The sequence below is a fragment of the Phyllobates terribilis genome, unplaced genomic scaffold (assembly GCF_046119375.1).
Source record: "Phyllobates terribilis strain yellow unplaced genomic scaffold, ASM4611937v1 Scaffold_2__4_contigs__length_985480577, whole genome shotgun sequence".
Lineage (NCBI taxonomy): Eukaryota > Metazoa > Chordata > Amphibia > Anura > Dendrobatidae > Phyllobates > Phyllobates terribilis.
Window position 1 is genome coordinate 309,907,232 of NW_027362762.1, and position 23,548 is coordinate 309,930,779.

The 23,548-nt window shown below is 41.4% G+C and overlaps 1 protein-coding gene across 1 annotated transcript in view; it reads right to left on the reverse strand.

The window, feature by feature from the left end:
- The window catches only part of EFNB2 (ephrin B2), a 50,871-nt gene extending 32,663 nt beyond the window's left edge, over positions 1-18,208 (reverse strand). The window contains exon 1 of the mRNA XM_073664236.1: positions 17,595-18,208. Coding sequence (XP_073520337.1) covers positions 17,595-17,716 — 122 coding nt within the window. The 5' untranslated portion in view covers positions 17,717-18,208. The remainder of the gene's footprint in view (positions 1-17,594) is intronic.
- Positions 18,209-23,548: the final 5,340 nt, after the last annotated feature.

Below are 23,548 nucleotides of genomic sequence, written 5' to 3' on the forward strand. Positions count from 1 at the left end.
CCTCATGTTCTACTTAACAAAGAACCTGTGTGGCTGGGTATAGTTTTACTCAATTCTTAATCAATTTCCCACCTCTGTCTCACAATTGCTATTGATGTAACAATAATATTATATTTCACAGTCCACATCTGCACAATTTACTCTTCGCATTGGATTCCTTTTCGTAGTGGTTTCCATTCATCAGCTTGTGTAACGTATCCGCTAGTGTTTACATTAATAGTATTACATTGGATTGTTAGTATTCATACTTTACTAAACCATAGAAATAGTAAGATGTATGGCGTTGTTTTCAGTGCTCTGACACTGCTAGGCCGAGACCTTTGTTCAGATGTAAAATGCCACCACTGCAGTCTTATCCATTAGAAAGTATTCTCCACAAAAGAAAGAAGGGACTTTCTATTCAATCATGTTGTTAAAAAATATACTGAATCATCACTTAGGTACTTTTGTTTTTGGGAAGGACGAATTACATCTTATTTTTGGATTGTTATCAAAGTTTTCCTGATTCTTAAGCAAGTCACACCTCATAGATGTATATCTTGTGGACCTGTTGCTTCTAAAACGACTGGATCACTTGGAACTCTACCGACCCTTCCGTGTTAGCAGATGTCAGAGGGAGATCAGGACAGGACTGTTGGATTTCAATTGCCAGCTCTTTTGGTTCTCTGGGACAAAGACTGCCATCACATGTGTGTCAGCAGCTTACTGACCTCATACTACTAAAAACACATGAACACTCAACCTAGTAGAGAGTACATGTGCATCAGATAGATGTCTGAAGAAGAAGGCCTCAATTAATCAAGACTCGTGTTGTACACGTTGGTCTTGTTGAGGAGTCGGGTTGGAATCAGACACTCAGAATTCATTAAGAGCCACAAACCTCTTAATGAATCAGGTGCGTCTTGACAGTGGTGGGCAACATTGTGCGCCCCGCCACAAATCTTTCTCCAGTCAGCGACTGTAGTAAGATGTGTCACAGCTTGTCACAAATTAGATGAGCCATGCCATCATGCCCCCGTTCCGCTCCACCCATTTTGTCAGAGCTGGGTAAAACTGGAATGAAAGCGCCAATTGTCGCAAATCTTACAAAAGTGTTGTACCCGAGATTTCTGGCGAAAACACTTTGATGAATCAGCATCCAAATATCTGGCAGACCGCTATCTACTATGAAGGGCCGGCGAGTCTTCCTTGATGAATGCAGGACCATTAATTGTCATAAAGTTGGACGCCAAAACCTGAACTGGTAATTGCATTGGTTGTCACATATTTTAAGCTATTTTTCTGGGAAAGTGAACAGCTTAAAGGAAACAACTCGAGGTCTCATATTGCATGTGTTTTTCGGCTCATAATTAGCTGCTTTTTGTGGCCTGAACCAATAATCATGGTCAAGAACTGATACAGTGATCGATCCCTATTTAGCGGCTAGGTTGCATCGAGAGCCTTGGCACAAAGTGCCTACTTGAAGATAACACAGGAGGTCTATAACCGCATACATGTCTTATTAATTGGTGAAGGACTTCACCAGCCACCGCTGCCACTTACAGAACTTACTGGAAGACTTCCTGTAATTCTACTGGCACCTGTTAGACAACTGGCTCTACATGCGAGCCATAAATCAGCAGATAAGACAGGGCAGAACATTTGGCTGCAATAAGCTGCATAATCATGTATCCCCAACATAAGAAAGTTTATAACCTATGATTTTAATCTGCAGGTAATTCACACCTGTACAGTCAGATTCCCAGAAGCAAGTCTCCAAACCACAGAATGTGATGGAGGGTGGGGTCTGTCTTGCTATGCGCAGGCGAGGCGTTAGATAAATAATGACAGAAGCTTGAAAAATAATTCATGCCAAATGCAAATTCTGAATGATGTCATTTATTTTTCAAAACTGGTTTTAAAAAAAAAAATGCAAATAACAGATCTGGATTATGCCAGTAAATAAAGGAATATTTATCTACCATTTTCTGCGGGTGACAGATTATAAGGCAGTCAATCACAAGAGCAGACAAGATTTACAATTAGCAAGTTGAATGGCAACGAGTACACATTAATTACTTCTAGATCTCTTAACCCATTTGTAGCAATGTGATACAAGATTCACCTTTATTCCTTGGACTTTCACTCATTTTATACTAATGTAATCTCAGAAAAAAAAATATCTTAAGCGCAGCGCTGTTCATGTAAATACAGTACAGCCAGACCCGGGAGAGCTGGACGCATTACTTGTCCATGGACGCATTGGATGTAATCAAGCAACCTAGTCCCTGTAGCCCAGAATATTTATAAGATACAGTACTCGCTTATAGCGATTTTACTAAGACGTTCTTCGTTAAGTATTCTACATTTATAATTCGGCTATGTCATATTTATGTGCCATGCTTTAACTTCATACGTTGTCCTTTCTGCCTTGTACGCACTGGCATTCAGCCTGAAAGAAGAAATGGAAGCAGAAAAAAGAAATCATTTTTCCAGTCCTGTCTTGCTTTACTTTTTCCACATACAGCAGCTTGCAGTCAGTGTGGTTTTTACAATAAAACGTCAAATTTTGCCTGGTCCCGCTTTGTCTTTCCCGTGCATAGCGATTGTTGGTTGTGCTCCAAGCTTTTCTAATTGCCTTCAGGACTGAAGGTGTTAATATAGGTTCTCAATGCATTATGTAAGGTCCCAGTAGGAGTCTGGTAATTCAATTTGACTATATTCATTAGTTACCAATAATCTCCAAGAAGGAACACTCTTTATCATAGAATCATAGAATCATAGAATGGTAGAGTTGGAAGGGACCTCCTGGGTCATCTGGTCCAACCCCCTGCTCAAAGCAGGATTCACTAAATCATCTCAGACAGATGTCTGTCCAGCCTCTGTTTGAAGACGTCCATTGAAGGGGAACTCACCACCTCTCGTGGCAGCCTGTTCCACTCATTAATCACCCTAACTGTCAAAAAGTTTTTTCTAATATCTAATCTGTGTCTCCTCCCATTTAGTTTCATCCCGTTGCTTCTAGTCTTTCCCTGTGCAAATGAGAATAAAGATGATCCTTCTACAATGTGACAGCCCTTGACATATTTGTAGACAGCTATTAAGTCTCCTCTCAGTCTTCTTTTTTGCAAGCTAAACATTTCCAAATCCTGCAACCGTTCCTCATAGGACATGGTTTGCAGACCAGTCACCATTCTGGTCGCTCTTCTCTGAACTTGTTCCAGTTTGTCTATGTCTTTTTTAAAATGTGGTGCCCAAAACTGTACACAGTATTCCAGATGAGGTCTGACCAAAGAGGAGTAAAGACCGATAATGACTTCACGTGATCTAGACTGTATGCTTCTGTTAATACATCCCAGAATTATATTTGCCTTTATTGCTGCTGCATCACACTGTTGACTCATGTTCAGTCTATGATCTATTAGTATACCTAAGTCTTTTTCACATGTACTGTTGCTTAGCTCTATTCCTCCCATTCTGTATATGCTTTTTTCATTTTTATTGCCCAGATGTAGTACTTTGCATTTTTCCCTGTTAAAAACCATTCTGTTGGTTGCTGCCCACTGCTCCAGTTTATTTAGGTCTTTTTGAATCCTCTCTCTCTCTTCTCTAGTATTAGCTATCCCTCCTAGCTTTGTGTCATCAGCAAATTTAATCAGTTTACCCTCAATTCCTTCATCTAAATCATTGATGAAGATGTTGAACAATACAGGTCCCAGGACAGAGCCCTGTGGTATCCCACTTGAGACATTCATCCAGCTGGATGTGAAGCCATTTACAACCACCCTTTGAGTCCGATCACTAAGCCAGTTATGAATCCACCTAACAGTTGCCTGGTCCATTGCATACTTGGTCATTTTTTCAATAAGGATGGTGTGAGATACTTTGTCAAATGCTTTGCTGAAGTCAAGATATACTATATCTACAGCATTTCCCTGATCCACCCAGTCAGTGATTCTGTCATAGAAGGAAATTAAGTTAGTCTGACATGACTTGTTAGTTACAAACCCATGCTGACTCTGGTTAATCACTTCATTCTTATCCAGGTACTTACATACATGATGTTTAATAATTTGTTCAAAGATCTTTCCTGGTATAGAAGTCAGACTCACCGGCCTATAGTTCCCTGGGTCCACCTTCTTCCCCTTTTTGAAGATAGGAACAACATTTGCTCTTCTCCAGTCTTCTGGGACTTCTCCTGTTCTCCAAGAATTTTCAAAGATTATGGAGAGTGGTTCTAAAATTTCTTCTACGATCTCCTTCAGTACTCTGGGGTGTAATTCATCTGGACCTGGAGACTTGAACTCATTTATGTTAGCTAAATATTCCCTCACAATCTTTCTGTTTACAGATAACTTGGATTCTTCTATTCCTTTAAAAGGACAGTGAAAATCAGTTGATGTTACATTTTCTTTCTGAGAGAAAACAGATGCAAAATAGGAATTAAAAAGTTCGGCCTTCTCAACATCCTCTCTTACCATTTCTCCATTTTCATCCTGTAAAAATCCTATAGCATCTTTGACTTTTCTTTTACTTTTGACATACCCCCAAAATCCTTTTTTATTGCTTTTGACATCTCTTGCAAGCCTTAATTCATTGTCAGCTTTAGCTAACCTGATACGTGCCCTGCAGGATCTGCAGACTGCATTATAATCTTCTTTAGATATGCCTCCCTCTTTCCATTTAATAAACATTTCTTTCTTTCTTTTTAGCATGTGTTTAAGTTCTGTGTTCATCCATCCTGGTTTCCTTAAATGCTTCCCATTCTTCCTACTTTTCGGGATTGTTAACGATTGTGCTTTGAGAATCTCATTTTTAAAAATTTCCCATCCTTCCTGGACATTTTTGTCCTTAAGGACATCCAGCCATTGGATCCCTCCTAATCTCTTTCTGAGTCTCTTAAAATCTGCCTTTCTAAAATCTAACCTTGAAGTTTGAGTCTTCACATGTCTTCCTCCTCTAGTTATCCAAAATTCTATAATAGCATGATCGCTGCCTCCTAGGGTCCCAGCCACCTTTACCTCCTCAACCATTTCCTCCCTGTTTATAAGGATTAGATCCAAAGTAGCAGATCCCCTTGTTTTCTCCCCTACCTTTTGGAAGATAAAGTTGTCAGCAAGAGAGGATAAGAATTTGCTTGACCTGTTAGTTTTACTTGAGAGAGATTCCCAACAAATGTCTGGATAGTTGAAATCTCCCATGACCACTACGTCATATTTTTTGGAGAACTTGGTCATTTGATACATAAAGAGTTCATCCATATCTTCAGCTTGCCCAGGTGGCCTGTAGTAAATGCCTACAATGGTGTCCTTTCCGTTGTTCTCTCCTTGTATTCTTACCCAAACAGTTTCCACAGAACTCCCAGTCTCTGAAGCTTCAATCTCTGTGCAGATATACGCTTTTCTAACATACAATGCGACACCTCCTCCTCGTTTATCAATTCTGTTTCTTGCAAATAAGTTGTATCCTTTTAGCCTTTTATTCCAATCATGTGTATCGTCCCACCAAGTTTCAGTGATTCCAATGACATCATATTTCTTTTCCTGCATTAGTAGTTCCAATTCTCCTTGTTTGTTGCCCATGCTTTGTGCATTTGTATAAAAACATTTTAGTTTGTGATTGGTTTCTCTTCCTCCCATATTTTTATTTAGATTTTTTTGTCTTTGTTCTTTCTTTCCACTTCCAGTAGCAGAGATCTCAATAGTATTTGTCAGCTGTATGGCTTTTTCTGGCCTTTTGCTTCCCTTCCCACATTGTTCTAGTTTAAAGCTCTCCTGATGAGTGTAGCAAGGCGACTTCCAAATACATGTTTTCCAGTCTTCGTAAGGTGCACCCCATCTCTAGCAAGTAGTCCATCGTATAGGTAATTCATCCCGTGATCCAGAAATCCAAATCCTTGTTGACGGCACCATCGACGTAGCCAGTTGTTCACCTGTAGAATCTTATTCCACCTCATTGTTCCATGGTCATCCACTGGGAGGATGGATGAGAAGACCACCTGTGCTCCCAATTCTTTCACTTTCTTGCCTAAGTCTTCAAAGTCACTGCAGATGGTTTCCAGGTCCTTTCTTGTGGTGTCATTTGTCCCCACATGTATTAGCAGAAATGGGTAGTGATCTGTAGGTCTGAAGAGTCTTGATATCCTGTCAGACACATCTTTAATTTTTGCTCCAGGAAGACAGCACATTTCTCTTGAGGTTATGTCTGGTCTGCAGATACACCTTTATCATTTACTGGATAAGGCTTCACAAAAGGGGGCCGGCATGTTAAAAAAATAAATTACCTAGGCAAAAGCAATTAAAATCAGATGAAAATTGTATTTTGCATAAAGCTTAACACAACCTAGAAAATACACAAGCAAACAGCCATAAGGATTCCAGAAAGTGGAGGTAGAGGGCTGCCATAATTTGCAACTTTTCTAGTCCAGGAAACTGGAAAATTTCCCTACCCTAAAACTAAATGGCATTTTATTGTGACTAGGAGCTTAAAAAGTATAATATATCAGATCTCCTCTTCCCAGTTCGGTTGCACGCTTCAGCCTAAACTAGACTGACTACTGACATCACAGCCCGGCTATCTGTAGTGGGACCCCTCAGTGAGACATCATTTCCACCGCTATTACATATTCAATCTCCAGATCTGGAAGCCTCTACGTTGGCCGCAATGCCGTGTGCCAAGAATGGGCTCTTTTTTCCATTCTTACTTAGTGTCACTTTCAATAAAATATATTCTTGCAATATGCAGGTTTACAGTGCTCCTCTATTCCCTTGAATTTTCCAATTCTGCGCTGCTGCTAGATTTGTTTGACTACCCGTCTCCTCCATAATATCCCCTCCAGACTGTGATGTGAGTTGTCTGGCCTGATACTCTGCGCCTGACATCATTTACAACAAAATATATGTAGGTTGCTGATATTTCTCAAAATTAAAAGGCAGTTTTGTTCACCAAATGAACACAGACTGCGAAATATACGACCCAGTTTCCTGGGAACTCTGTTAAAAGCTTGGGTAGAAAGAGAACTTTTAATATTTATACCATGCTCTAAATCATCTGCTTTGTAATTAACAGCTATATCCCGCAATGAAATACTGGGTGTTGGCTGGTCACAAGGAAAGAAATAAATGCCTTGCCCTTTGAAACTGTATTTGTTTGGAAAGGAAAGCTGATGACTAGCATATATAATAATGCTAATATTATCTAAAGATTACTCTGCTTTCAGTTTGCACAGTCTTTTCCAAATGAATGATAAGGAACAAGAAGAATGTGGTTGGGATGGCAATTAACTGAGTCAGTGCGTGAGTCATGCCATCCTATCAGGTAACGCAGGGCACTGTATGCTGAATAGCAGATGTCGCCACACTGCTGAGAAAAATGCCAGCAAGACTAAAAAACTAGAATTCACAACGGCCGGTTGCCCTGCAGTTTGTTATCCCCTCATTAGGCGTGCACCCATGAAAATGCATGATTTGTACCAGTCTCATTATGCGTATCAATCTCTAATTTACCGCACAGGCTGATTGCCATTACACATTATGTGCTCACATTGTTGGATTGTATTTAATGCTTAGACTTGAGCTATACAAGCTGCCAAACCTTGTGGATTGTCAGGATGGAGAAATGAATGCAGACAAGTGAATAGCATTGGAAGTGCCGGCTTCCTCTATTCCGCAGGGAGGACAAATAGGAATACCAGGTACCTAATGGCTGAAATACAATTCACCCTGCTTGGCCAGTGTCACGTTAAGGCATTTATGGGTGGCACGTAACATTAATGATATGGCACATGCCAGATGTGAAAAGCATACTGTTCAGTAGTTGGAAGGAAATGAGACACAGACAGGCCCTGCTTTACATCAGCACTATAGCCTTTCCTTTATACAAATACTCAGTGGGCCAGAGCCATTCACTTTACTTCTTTTGTCATCTGAACGCCATAAATATGCACCAGTTTCCAGCTGGAAAAGGCAGAAAGTCTGCTGGACACATAGACAAAATGTTATAGTCTCTTACACCAAAAATACTTCCACTTTATGGCCCCTCATTGAACACCATAAGGCAGCAAAAAGGTCTGTAACTCCTTTAAATTAACCCCATAACTTCAAAATTTGTGTCACGTGAACATTACAGGAAATACATGTCAATGTGCTGATCAACTTTAGCTTATTCACTAGTGGGGTTTCTCAGTTTTGGGATATTCACCCTAAGGATGTCCGTCTGTACCCGCCATGGGAGAACACACTCCCCGTAGCACTTTATAAGATGGGCTTGTAAAAGGCATATTCAAGAAAAAAAAAACCTTTAAAAACAATTCTCATTTCTAAAATGTGGTTAAATTTAGTAAGTTATAAGAAGTGGAGAACTTTTATTCCATACTGCACATGGATATTTTCCCAAATTCCGAACAAGAAATAACTACTGCACAGGTCGAGCAGCGGGCCATAAGACAGGTAGATGGATTGAGGAGCTGAGCTTAGAAAAGGAGCAGAGTGTCACCATGATCCAAATCGGTTTTGGCAGAACCTACCAACTTCCTCAGCTCGGAGAGTTATCGCAATGCACATTACAAAGTGAGTGACAAGTTCACGTTTGCTACATCTGTAGATCCTTCAGAAATGTATCGCTTCCTTGGCTTGATGCTTTCTATTACCGTTTTATCTAACAGCTATTTTTTACCCTTATCTGTCACACAGCTGACACCATGTAAACTTAAGGTATATGCTCTTAAATTTCCTGCAACAAAGAAAGATGTAAAATTCTGGAAACTTCTCTAAACCGCTCTGCCAAGAAACATGATTTAATGAAATCATCTGAGACGCACTTAATCAAAAAAGTGTGTTTAGGATTATTTGTGGAGACAGAACAGTTACTGTTAGCTTCTGTGTTTCCTCCCAGCCCTGACTATTCTTCCATCATAAAGAACAGCCATTCGGGCTATAAAACACACACACATTGCCCCCTCTCTCGCACCTGTACTACCACATCTCAGCATGGAGTTTAGTGTCACTCCTCAGTGGATCTTGTGTCTGTAGTGACAAAGTGCAGGGGAAAACAAAAGCAAAAGAGTCTTTTCTTTCTTGCTTTTAAAGGGCTGTTTTCAGCTGGAGAGCAGAAGTCAGGAAATCATCTTTTGTTTTACTGCTTTACTGCATAACAAAGAGCAAAGGCTTTAAACAAAGAGGAGCCTGATGCATTTAATGTGACATTCTGCACTGCTTTAAACAACCAGGTCTACCCCCAACCTTCACCCCTCCTTATTCCAGCAGCCAAAAATCCTAGTAGAACAGGAGATGATGTGTTCCCAGAATAGGACCAGAGATTAATAAATATGTATCAGAAATGTAACATGACATGTGTGTATAAATACCTCCTCTAAATATGTTACATTTACTGTAATGCTGTTACTTTCTATACATAAATCCATAGCTCCTAAAATGCAGCTATAAATAAGATAGCTGGAACTCAGGCTACATTCACATGTCCAGTAATCAGAACTGATCCAGCAGCAATCCGTGAAGACACAACTAAAAAAAAACTAATTTTAACTGGATCCGGTTTATTAACATTGAAGTCTATGGAAAACGGATCCGTTAAATAGCCATCAGTTTTGTTCCATTTGAAACCGATCCACTAAGCAAAAAACTGATCCTGTTCAAATGAAAGAACAACTGATGGCTAATTAACGGAGCCGTTATCCAAAGACTTCTATTTTAAAAAAACAGATCCAGTTGAAATCGAAATCAGTTTTTTTTAGATTGCTACTGGATCTGTTCTAACTGATGACTACTGGACATGTGAACATAGCCTTAGGCTGATCTTAACCAGCCCAAGTCAATTTTAGCAACTATGCAGAGGACTAAGGGTTAACAATTCCCCTTTTGGAGAGTGACATAACCGTGTCTGCAAATTGAGATTCTGATTTGGCTTTTATCCCAAGTCATATCGCACGACTCGTTAAAGGGTTGATAATGACTTATAGAATCGCTGCTTCCAACAGGTGGCGCTATAGGCAATTTGCATATACCAACTATCAAATCATATGTTTGCTCTGAGGAAATTGTAAAAGCTATAGTAGTCAATACATAGACATGTAGTACAGTAAAAAAGAAAAACATCCAAGAGTTAAGTACTAGGAGTTGCATTACATTGGCCCTCACTAGTTATCACCTAACCACAAATAAGTAGGCCCCATCTCTACCAACGTTTAATTCATGCTTCCAAGTTTTGTGCACTCTACAAATAATACCCAATGGCCCCATGCAAGGCATTCAGTCTAACAGCCCTTTCAGATACGTGTCAGCTCTTACATCTGGTTAATCTACGTGTTGCCATGGTTGCACCCTTTATTTGCCTTTACGTTTTGTCAGAATATGCGAAATACAGGAAAAAATGGCGGCTGTACTGCCGTACAATCAGATAACCGCTGTTCGTTCCACCATGCTTTTCTTCCACACTTCAATCAAAAGGGATCAGTTTCTTTAGAGGTTGCTCTGGATTTAACTCACTTCTGTATAGATCTAGCCCAAGTCCTTGTAATCCCCTTATTAACTATGACCACGGCTTGATTTGCTTAAAAATAAAAGCAAATTGTTTCGGCTTTGTTTTTAAATCGAAGTTACAAAATGGATTAGGAGAGAGAAAAATCAGCAGATTTCACCCAGCAAGGATGGTACTGAATTTCCAATGAGAATTAAACAAGTTAAACAGGAAAGCTGTGTGAATGGTTTACATTTTTCTTTATGAGACGGGCCTTGCAATGCTCACGTCTTTTGTCTTCTTGGCCTCTAAGGAAACAATGAATCTGCAGGAGCTCTTCCAAGCTATTCTAATACTGACCATTTGCTTTCATATACCATACGGATAAAAATAATTTGGAGAGAAGAAAACTGGACAGAACCTTTGACTCTCCCAAATATTTTAAACACTTGAACACGCCTGTTTTAATCACCAGAATGTGACACATAGTCTATGAAAATGTCTGATAGGTGACTTGAAAAACAGGTTTTTACTTATGTCATCTTGTACAGAAGCAAAAGGCTAAGCTCATACCTACACTCCAACAAGTGACCGATCTGCCACGTCTGGAGATGACATTTGCGCGCTGCTGAAAGTCTAGTTGGCCAGGGACATTGAGATTTCTTGCTAATGAAGTCTGCAGTGAATCCATTTTGGAACTTGCAACATAATTGGTATGACCTAGAAACTGAGAGATTGGCCAAAAATGAGAGACATCATTAAAAATATGAGCTAGAACCTGGCCTAGAAATGCCTAGATGTTTGCTAGTGGCATATATTTTCTATCGCTATTTCTCTGGAGTGTGGAAGAAAACCGGAGTATCCGGAGGAAACCCACGCAAACATGGAGAGAACATACAAACTCCTTGCAGATGTCATGGTGGGACTTGAGCGCAGGACCCCAGCATACAGACTCCTTGCAGATGTCCTGGTGGGATTTGAGCCCAGTACCCCAGAATACAGACTCCTTGCAGATGTTGTCCTGGAGGGATTTGGCCCAGGACCCCAGCGCTGCTAACCACTGAGCCACCATGCTGCTCATGTTACATGTACACTTTGGATTAAAATATAAACTATAAAATAGCGATGTTACTGAAATATAAAGCAATCTGGGGTGGCTAGAAAATAAATTGATCAGCATCTTTTAACTTAGAAGGCACTTAGGCCTCATTCACACATCAGTTTTTCACGTTTCAGTGCTATCCATTTTTTTTTCACGGATAGCACTCGTACCTTTGACAGTCTATAGGATTGTTTACATGTCTGATTGTTTGCAGACCAAGTGGCCCATGCAAAATCGTGGAGATATGCCCGATATTGATCCGAGTGGCGGATTAAACTTTGCAATGAGAATCTTAAAGTATGTGAAAAAAAAAAGCGGACAGCACTCCGATGCCATCCCTATGCTGACACTTTTTCACTGACCGATAGGAGAAGGTGGAAAAACTTTGTCTCATCAGTTAAAAAAAACTGATGAGACCAACCAAACTGATGAAAATCACATTTTCTAGTAATTAAAAATACTGAAGCCTTTGGAGTCAGCCAGCTCGACTGTCTGCTTGCCTATAAATAAATCCTATTTTATAATAAAATAAATCTACTAAACTATATGTTGAAAGACTTAACGTGCCTATATCATCAAGCTAGGGTCGTAGTATTCTACGGTTTACATTTTACACGTAAATAAGCAGTAACACATTGCCAGCCATTTCACAAACACATACTTGATCTTTATACTGGTATACATACTAGTTACAACCTGACAATACAGCTCTTTGATTATTTGCAGGGTGATCATGACGTCATTTGTAGCCAAACAGAAAGCATAGGCATTTTATAGGCCTGTAATCAAAGCTCGCCATAAAATGCAAAATCATCTTAACACGTTCCCCAAGACGGACTACAGCTGAGCCGTGACTGCCCTTTGAGCTCTCTATAAAGTGTGTCTTGTAATAAATAACATAAGTCAATGAATTCTATCCAGATAATGTAATAAATGATAACTTCTCACTGATATATGTGCTATTTACAAACGCACATTAGGAGCAATCATTTTATTTTACAACATGCTTTCAGGCCTCATTTTCTAGAGTGCTTTTCAAGCTGTAAAGACTGGGGGGGGGGAATAAGGTGGAAAGTAAAAGTTTGCTCTTCTATTCCGATGCTATGATATTTCTCAAAGTTGTTTCTCAAGTTCTAAAAATGCATTTCTGGGAATTACAGGAAGAATCAATATTTATGACTTTAAACATGAAGAGAAAAAACGCGACACCTCAAAGTGACAAAGTGCATAATTCCGTTGTGTCCGGCTGAAAATAGCTGGCAGACTTCTGACATTCAAAAGTCTTTAGGGAAGACGGATGAGCCGACGGTAATACCTTCTATAAAATGCTTCAACAAGCAGATTAACAAGCGAAATGCAAAAAAAAAGTCTGAATACACCGTGTTATTGGTTTTCTAGTTACAGATATATTACAGTATCCAATTAGGAAACTATTTTGTGCAAGTATCTTTCTGTGGCTTGCAGGCATCAGGCTTTCTATACATGTCTCAAGGTAAACCCCAATGTGAGCACTGACTGAAGATGGTAGATTATAGGTTGTCAGGTATTTCATTAATCTCCCAAGTAATTGATATTTCCCTTTTCTTTAGGAATCCAGGAATACGTGAAAGTGTCCTTCCTGATTAATAGTCATCCAGCTGCATATCGGAACGAAACATACTGTTCTGCTTGTTATTAAAAAGGGCCTGAAAAAAAAAATGCACCTGAAAATAAATACATTTCATTGTTCCGTACTTCACAGTGACAATCTAAAGACAATTACCGAGGCAAACAAAGTGCTTTACCTGAGTGAGCTTTATAGATAAGAGTCTTGGAGATAATTACAGGAGATAATGTAACAATTAAACCCCAGCTGAACCATAGAAGAAAGATAAAAGGGAATCAGTATATCTAAATCTCAGCCTCTTCTGGGTCTAGTGGATGTCAGTAATTTACCTGAGCTAAGATGGTGTGCAGGTGTCAAAGCAATGAGAAAGGATAATAAAATAAAGATGTTTGCATTAGTCCTCCAAGTGTCTTCGGCAAAACTTTGGCCGATGGAGATTTAGAGGTAAGTGCTACACTAACCATTTTATCCGGAGCTTTTGTTTCTTCAGCTTGAAACCGTAATTGGGAGGGTTAAAAAGGGCCATCCCAGGGGAAAGGATTCCTAAATAAATTCTTGTCTACAGCAGTTTAGCAGAGACTGAGATATGGTTTCAGCGGGCACTTTGTTCAAGGGCTGGCTCAGTTGTCCCTTGGAACAAGGACCATTGCCTCCAGTTTATCATGCTGACAAAATGTGAGGAATGTGCATGTAAAAAGCAGCAACCATGCCACCCCTGGTGCGTTCTCCTTTCTTCCCATTCTATATTAAAACTGACATGATTAACCTAAATGCAAACCAAGGGCCGAAGTTCAAGGGGGTATTCACATAGCACTGAATGTGCACTTGTTTACCCATAGAACGCTGCATTGCCCATTCAATGATAGGTGCCCACTTCATGCATTCAGCTGGGTAATATAGCTTCAATGGTCTATCCCTATGTGGGGGCAAATAAGTAGGCAGTGAGCAAGCAATGCACTGTGATGGATACAAACTCACATTTTTTCTTCCTCTTCCAGTTTTAGTTGAAAACTGAAAAGAACTAGAGGCGATCTAGTACTGTTCTCTTACATAATCTCAGAAAATTCATCCAAGCATAAACATAAAGGCAGCAGCCTGACATATGCAGAAATGTACATTTTATTGCCACGGCTAGGATTTCTCCAGCACTTGCGTTCCCAAGTATAAAAGAGATGTTTTTCCGAACAGTATCAGTTGTGACAGCCGACAAAGTATGAAAAATGTATTTATATCTTGTGCGTTTAATCAAGCGCAACCCTGTTTAGCCATGAGAATAATACAGATCTATAATATTGGTTGAAAGGGCCATAGCATGGAAGCAGCAGAGAGGAGGCCCTGTCATCACAGGAGAAACTGAGAATACGGCTTTTTTTTAAACTAGTAATGAAAGTTTTCTTTCTTCCATATCCCCCACAGTCATATTTATATATTTAATGTGCTGCAAGAAATCACTGGACCAAACTAACATCTCATCTGGAAGGAGCGACATTCATATTTAATAACTGATCCCCAAAGAGCAAAATGACATGCATTATTTAATGCTAACGTCCGCCTGATGCAAATATATGACTGTGTTTACCTCCCAATAAGGGACATTAACAGCAGACCACTATATGGAGAAGGGAACTATTCTGCAGCATGGAGACAAACAGGTAAGGGAAAAACTAGAGCAGAATTGTGCCCCAGGAGGAATGGGTGACGTTCCTAATGTCAGTTCAGTATCACTGATTGATAGGTAACGCTATGCCAAACACTATAGGATTCAGAGAAAAGGAACGCACATTGCAGCCATTTCTACTGGGCTAAGTGAAAAGCAAAATATATTGTATAGAAAATACTGGACTGGCTTCATTTATTCGGGGCCATATACAACAGAACAGGATTCTTACATAATTCTAATCACATTGGAATCTAAAATGTGCAGGAATCCAACAATAATATCAAATAATTAAAAAAATGGAAATGTGACGAGGAGATGAAATGGTGGGCTGACAGTGAGGAGTCTGCAGCGAGAGCCCACATTCAGCATTGGAAGAGTGACCTCTGTAGGACTGACTTGAGCACTGGTTTTCTAATGTCTCTTTAACATAACAAGTGAACCTTTTTGGAAAGTAATATATTGGGAGGGATGGGATAAGTTCAGGTTTGCCAGCTCACTAATATACTGATTTATACAATGACAGGATACACAGAGATGGCATAGTGGAAAACGTGCCTTGTAAGTTCCATACAGTGCTATATTAACGGCAGCTCCTCTGCCAGCCATAACAGTGTGCTAACCCTACCAATGCTGTACATTGTAAGGATATATCACTGCCACTAGGATGTCCAAAATAAATCTGCCTAATTGACTGCTGCGGTCTATGGGCAAGAAATGTCCCCGTATGTACATGCACACACTTCAATGTAAAGTTGGAGCTATATAAATAATATTATAAGCTGTGGCCAAGACCTAAGTTATATACTAAAGGGAATCTATCAGTAGCAGTCAGGATAATGTATTAGAATACACAGAATAATATCCATTCATACATAAGAGAAGGCGCATTGTCCCTCTTATCTATAGACTTTTAAAGGTCCCTATAAGTGTTAGAGCCCCTGCTAGTGATGGAGCAGCCTGAGTGCACCCTGCCCTGTAAGGACTGAGCCAGCAGCACATGCAAGCAGTGACCTCAGCACAGTCAGCACCTTGTAAAGGTTCCCTGTGTCTTTGATTTGGCTTTGTCCAGTCTCCATCAGTGTGAGGACATAATCTACCTGTGCAGGACAAGCTTCATGATTCAGCAATATAAGTAGGTGTGAAGCATTCAGACAACATATAAAAGGCGCTGTCTACATGGCTAGAAAGAAGAGTATATATAATTATAGCTGGGAAGAGCGAGCACAGCCCTCTGCAGCAGCCTGTATTCTGTCCCAGCACCGAGCAGAGTAATGGCCTGACACCACCAGCCACAGCTGGCACATTCAGCCACCGGACACAGAGCCCAGGAAACAAGTGGCCGCGGGGCTAGAAATCCCATCGGCTGCTTGGTAGAAGAGCATTAGCCGCACCACTCCTGAGGACATAGACGGCCCCTTTGAGGCACGTAGATCTCCTGCTGTACCAGTACATATTAGGCGCACGCAGTGTGGATACAGTGACCTCAAGCCCTGCAATCTTACACCCTGGTGTGCATCAGGTTCAAGCCCTTGTTCAGACACTAGCGGGCGGCCGGCGTTTCTACAGGATGGTAAGAAGTGGCAAACTCAACAGCGCAGAGGCGCACACAGCGCCAGTAGGGGGCATACCCCAGCAATGCCGCAGCACACTATACTGGTAGCACTAGAGTGGCCCAGAAACCCTAAAGTACTAGCCCAGCACTAACCACCGAAGGAGAAGACTAGCCGTACAGTCCTCCAGGACTAGCCTGAAGCAGCCCATCACTATACACGGGAGGCACCGGCTAGCCGTACAGTCCTCCAGCAGCCATCACTATACAGCAAAGGAGAATAGCCAAACAGTACTCCAGGACTAGACTGCAGTAGCCCATAACCATACAGTCGTGGAGAAGCCGAGCCGTACAGTCCCCCAGGACTAGCATTCAGTAGCCCATCACTATACACGGAACAGAAGGCACAGGCTAGCCGTATAGTCCTCCAGTTGCCCATCACCATACAGGAATGGAGAAGACTAGTCATACAGTACTCCAGGATTAGCCTCTAGTAACCCATTACTATACCCCAAAGGCACAGGCTAGCCGTACAGAACTCCAGGACTAGCCTCCAGCAGCCCATCACTACACACCAAATGAGAATAGCCACACAGTACTCCAGGACTAGCCTCACTAGAGACCATTTCACCAGAAGAGCCCCCCAGCACTGGCAGTATAGCAGCCCAGTGCTCCAACACCCTCCAGGAGATAGAGACCACCTTTTCACTAGATAAGCAATCTAAGTAGTCCAATATACCCCATCACAATCCTAGGAGGTGACTTATGTGCGCAGGCAGTACCAGGTAGTCGTCCTGTAAAAAGTCTCAATTTGTCCGACACTTCCTACAGCAACAGCCTACATCAAAGAAAATAGTAGCCAGACACAAACCTACAGTAGCCCAGAACACCAGCCCACTGTAGCCTAACGTAGAGCTGCCGCACAGCCCACAGTAGCCCATCACAACCCAATAGCAACCCATCACAATCCTACAACATAACCTCCAGTAGCCCAACATAACCCTGCAGTAGCCCAGCATTGCCCTAGAGCACAGCCCACAGTAGCCCATCACAACCTCCAGTAGCCCATCACAACCCTCCAGTAGCCCATCACAACCCTCCAGTAGCCCCGCATAAACCTACAGCACAGTAGCCCCGCATAAACCTACAGCACAGTAGCCCCGCACAACCATCCAGTAGCCCACAGCAGCCCGCACACAGATAGGTGAGGAGAGCAGCCACTTACTTGGGGTTGGAGGAATTCCAGTAAATTGGGTCTAACACTAGCGATCTGGAGATAGCAGTCCTGATCAACAGGATCCACACTCCCAGGCTGTACTTCCACACGGAGTCCCCGCCGCCTGCCATAGTACTGTCACCCGAGCCAACGCGGGATCCTCTCCAGCAACCTGCCGCCTCCACTCCAGGAGCTCCAGGCAGGAGATGCAGCGCGAGTCCAGAGACAAATCAGCGTCGTATCCAACCAGATCGCCCGATAAGGTCAGTCCTCACTCCGATTAGTAGTGGTAAAAGAATCAACTCCACACTGAGAACTCCAGCTGGGATACACGGAATCCTAAGGCATCACATACGGGCACATGAACTAGACAGGAGCCCAGCATCCGCTCTCTGTGCCCGCCTGGCACCACTGATCCTCGGGGAACCAGCCCACAGTGATGGCAATGATTATCCAGCTATATGCGGGGAGTCCATATACTCCAATCCCCGGGAGAATGGCTGCTGGTAAATCCCTCGGCCGCTCCTGTGCCAGTGGCTGGAGATGGCAGCGGGTGCCAGGAACGCCACTCTTCTGTGTGATGTCTGCTCCTCCAGCCACACTCATCCAAAGTAACCGCGGACAGCAGCGAGCTGTGCGACTATAAACCGCGCCCGCCCCCTCCGTCCCGCCCCGCTCATTGGCTGCTGAGCCCAGCGCCAGACGCCATTGGCCGCGCTTCACGTCAATCACGGCAGAGATTGTGCGTTCCAGAGCGGAGTATTGTATGTGACAGGTACAGACCTCCCATACAATATACAGCATGAACTCATCTGCATCCCGAGCGCGGCTCAGTCACAGGCATGACGTGCCCCTCACATCGCCCACCGGCTACAGGCACAGCCTGCCCGACACTACAGTGTATGGGAGCCGGCAAGTGATCGGCCCCTCACCTGCCATCAGATTCAGTCTATGGGGTCTGCACGGCGCCAGGGACCCCACATGTGCCGAGCGCGTCCCGTGTCTGGACTGATGTGCGACAGATGAGCGACAGACGAGCGACAGATCTACTCATCAGCCACAGTTATCACTGTAGAATGCAATCTAGTAACTGTCATAAGCATATAGCTGCGGATCTACACCCACAACTACATCTATTGTATAGTGTATACAACTATACGTATAACTAGGCACCAGTATATATATATATATATATATATATATATATACTATACACATACTATATATAAGGTGTATAAATATATATGTATATATGCATATAGCAAATCTATACTGTATATGGGTGGATAATATATATGTGTATATACAGTATGTGTCTAAATATATAGCTACATGTATATACAGTATGTGTGTAATATATAGATATTAATATATACATACAGACATATAGTGAAAATATTTGTATCTATAAATATATGTATATATTGACACGCGTACTGTTATATATACTGTATACATATAAATCTAAATTTCCGATACATGTTAAATGTATTGCTATTAATATTTACATATATTTATACACACTATATACTAGTGTTTATATATATTTACACTCATACAGTATATATATCTATAGATATATACACATTTTCACTATAGCTATATACAGATATATGAATAAAACTATAAATATAAAAATATAGATATTTATATATATATATATATATTAACTATATATTTATACACATACTATATGCATGTATATATATTTACACTTACTGTATACATGTATATTATATATCCCTTGTAGATTGTGAGCCCTCGCGGGCAGGGTCCTCGCTCCTCCTGTACCAGTCGCTGTCACATTGTGTTCAAGATTATTGTAATTGTTCTTGTATTATACCCCTTCTTCACATGTAAAGCGCCATGGAATAAATGGCGCTATAATAATAAATAATAATAATATATTTACACATACTATATACATACATGTCCCATATGCAGTGTATCTCTTTACATGCTATATGTATATATAGATACACATACGTTATACATGTATATATAGTCTGTGTGTAAATATCTATAGACATAATTCTATATACATTGTATATATAGAGCTCAGTATATATACGTGTCTATCTGTAGTACAGCCGTGTACACAGTAGCTGAGGTCAGTAATGAGGTGCAATGAAAATGCGCGGGAAATTGGCAATTTTGTAGGGGTGACCGAGAATCCCCGGAGCGCAGGGAGCCGGGGGAGAGGACGGGGTCGCGCAGTGTGCACATAGTGTTATCATTAGGACTTGTGTCTCACACATCTGAGGCCCAGCTCCGCCATGTTTAACCTGCCTGCTCGGGTTACAGCAGCAGCACATATTACCTGGAATGAGGGGATAAAGTAGCCGCAGATTGAGGAGAGCTTCATATCTGACCCCGTCCTGGAAATAGCAGGGACTAGCTACTACCTGGGGGGTGTCACTGTGTAATGAGGGCTAATGGCTGCAATAATACAGGAGGGAAAGGGATGGTGGTGATAATAATAATAATAAAATATTGCCCCTGGAGAAATGGTCACACAATAGAAGTCTGTCCTGTCAGCTGGACATTGTATGACATTGGAAATATACACAACTGTGCAGACCACCGCTATATGTTATATACACGTACAATGTATACCGTGTTATTATTATTTATTATTATAGCGCCATTTATTCCATGGAGCTTTACATGTGAAAAAGGGGTATTCATGATAAAAAGCAATTACAATAATCTTGAACAAAACGTGACGGCGACTGGTACAGAAGGAGAGAGGACCCTGCAGTGTTATAGGACTCTACGGGGCAGCAGAGGGTCTTCCTATAACGTTATAGGGTCTTCCTATAATGCGGCTGATAGTTTTCTGCTGGGATAATGGAGGATATTTATTAGCGCACCATACGAGAAATGAAAAGTGAGCGATGAGTTGTGACTGAAGTTTGGGCGTGATGAATATGGCGTCTGGCCATAAAGTGTATTTTATATTAACACAACAGAAACCTTCAGGGACACTGGAGTAAATGCTGAGGAATCTGTCTGCTTTGTCTAGTTAGGTATTTATTACAGAAAATTATAATGAAAGTCAATGGGAAAAATCAATAAGTTCTGACAAAAAAAAGTAACAAAAAAAGACGTAAATGCTGTAATAATGTGGTAACATGGCTGTAAAAAAAAAACCTAGAAGAAAAACACAAAACCGTCAACGTCACCAGAGCGATTGCATAGTAATTGATGAAAGAAATGGCTGGACATATTTTTTATTATTACATTTTTTTTAATCTTTTTATATTTGTCGCTGGTTTGGTGCGGCAGTGAGTGGGAATCACAGCTTTTCCCTGTCAGGTTTCGCAGCCATCACCACCTTGAAAAAACGGCTTTGTGTGACCGCGACCTGCATGTGACCGCGACCTGCATGTGACAAGGTGGCCAGCTGATAGCGGTAAGTCGTGGTGAGGCTCGTCGCCCGCGCTGGCCATGATTTTCGATAGTTCTGTGCCTTCATCATCATCAGAACAATGAATCATTGATGTGTGAGCGGTTCATTTAAAGCCATAGCACAAGCATAAAACCTCCTGGTATTGTCTCCGCTCTGGTCTCGGGGTGCTGGGCATTATTTGGGGATTGGGGCTGAGCTGGGCTGTCCCCCCTCAGACACCCTTCCGTGGGCACACAGGCCTGCTCTGTCACACATTGCACTGTGACTTTTTGCGACAAGAGGCGTCAAAAAGAAGAAAAAAAACCCTGTCTGTCTGGAGAGCTGAGCAGTGGTGCTGTGCCGTGCTCTCCGGGATTGGGAGCAGCGTGATAACGCCTTTATTCACCCACTGGAGACGGAATCACTCCACGTCTATACGTGGTGGTCCGAGCGGCACAGACCCCCCTCCGACTGTACCGTAATGTTCCCTATGCCTAATGAGGTCAATTCCACATATACCTGTCTGCGGAGTGGGTTACTTTTTAACTCTATCATTTCCAGAGCGCACAGCTCAGAGGGAACCTGCCGCTTTCTTTCTCGGGCTCAGTGCTGTGGAGGTCAATGCTCCGCTCTAGCAGTCTCATCTAGCACTGGAGAGCTGCTGACGGCTTTTTCCACGGAGTCACAGCGCCCACTAGCGACTGCTCGCTTTTTAAGATCAGACTCCAAGCAGACTCTGCTGGGTCCTAGAATCCACCGCTTTAACCATTTCAGTTCATTGTAGTGAATGGTAAAGGAATCTTGGTGCAACAAAGGGAAATACTTTGTATCTAAGCTGCAGTCTATTATACTTTTCCTCTGATTGTTCCTCACCTGGTTTTGGCTTACAAATACTGATGTAAAATACTGACCATGTGAACCTGGCCTTAGTGGCATCCTCCATCAGAGCAGTGTCTGTAGTGGACACTGTGTGACTACAGCCTATACGCTCCTGTGCATGCCCTGTGTGTCTGCATTAACCTATGCGCTGTGTTCCCACCATTATAAGAACCATTTCATTTCTATAGCACCAACATACCCCACAGCACTTTATAATGAATGAGTTTCTGGTGCTTTTTTGATGCTGCGTACGAGCTGCTCATATCTTCGCTGTGTCAAAATTGCAGCGTCTTACAGTTCCAGCAAAGTGGATGGGATTTCTAGAAGTTTCACGATCACTGTGATTTTTTTTACATAGCAGAAACTGATCCGCGGGCCGTCTTTCAAATCTGCAACTTGTAAATGACTCTTGCAGGTACGCTGAGTCTTACATGTGGATCTTCCCACGTAGAATTGCATTAGATGCAGAAAATCCGCAGGTAACATCCGCATGTAATACAGACATGACTGTATCAATAAAGTTTTGTCAATGTCAAATGCCAGGAAGTATCAAGAACAAAACAGCTTTATTTAAAGAATGACATATCAACAAGAGACAAAAACTGCAGCATTAAAAACGCATGTAAAAAAAACGCAAGTAACTTCATCTACATAATAGGTGCAGAAATGCAGCAGAAAATCTGCACTATAAAGCTATGTTCACACATCTCGGTTTTTTCAGCGTTTTTTGCTGCAGATTTTTATACAAATTTTCAGCTGCCTTTTGCAGTAGCAGCATAGTCTATGATAAATCAGAATTCTCTGTTCACACATCATGGATTTTTTTTTCAGTATTTTGTGCCTTGCATGGCTTTTTGGAAAATAGAGCAGGTCACTTCTTTCAGCGTCTTTTCAGCGTTTTTTTTCACCCATAGGAAGTAATAGGTGGTGAGAAAAACGCTGAAAAAATGTACCAAAAACGCAAGTACCATATTTTTCAGTGTTTTTTAAGCATTTTTGACGGCAAAATAGATTGGGATTCTTTTTTTTCACAGAACTTTATGCACACGTATAAAAAGAGACAGAATGACAGTGAAATAAACGCTGAAAAAACGCACCAAAACTGCAAGAAAAACCTACAGCAAACCTCCTTGAGAGATCAGGTTTTGCTGCAGATTTGTGACATAAAAAAAAACATGATGTGTGAATATATAATATTAAAACCTCACCAACTACTCAACATAGCCTTAGGCTATGTTCATACATTGCGTTTTTTCAGCATTTTTTTTTTCTGCAGCAAAACCTGATCTCTTGCTAGGAAGGTTTGTTCAGGATTTTGCTTGGTTTATTGCTTGTTCTTTTGCTGCATTTTTTGCTACCTTTTTTTCACTGTCCTTTTGTCTCTTTATGCGTGTACATAAAGTTCAGTGGAAAAAAAATCTCATTATTTCATCAGCTTTTCGCACAAAAAAACACTAAAAAAACTGACACCTGCGTTTTTGGTGCGTTTTTCCAGCGTTTTTTCACCACCCTTTACTTCCAATGGGTGAAAAACGCTGAAAAAACAGTGAAAGAAATGATATGCTCTATTCTGCAAAAAAAAAAAAACATGCAAAGCACAAAATACTGATGAAACAAAAACCAATGTGTGCGCATGAGATTTCTGGAATCTCATAGACTTTGCTGGTACTGTAAAATGCAGCTGAAAATTAGC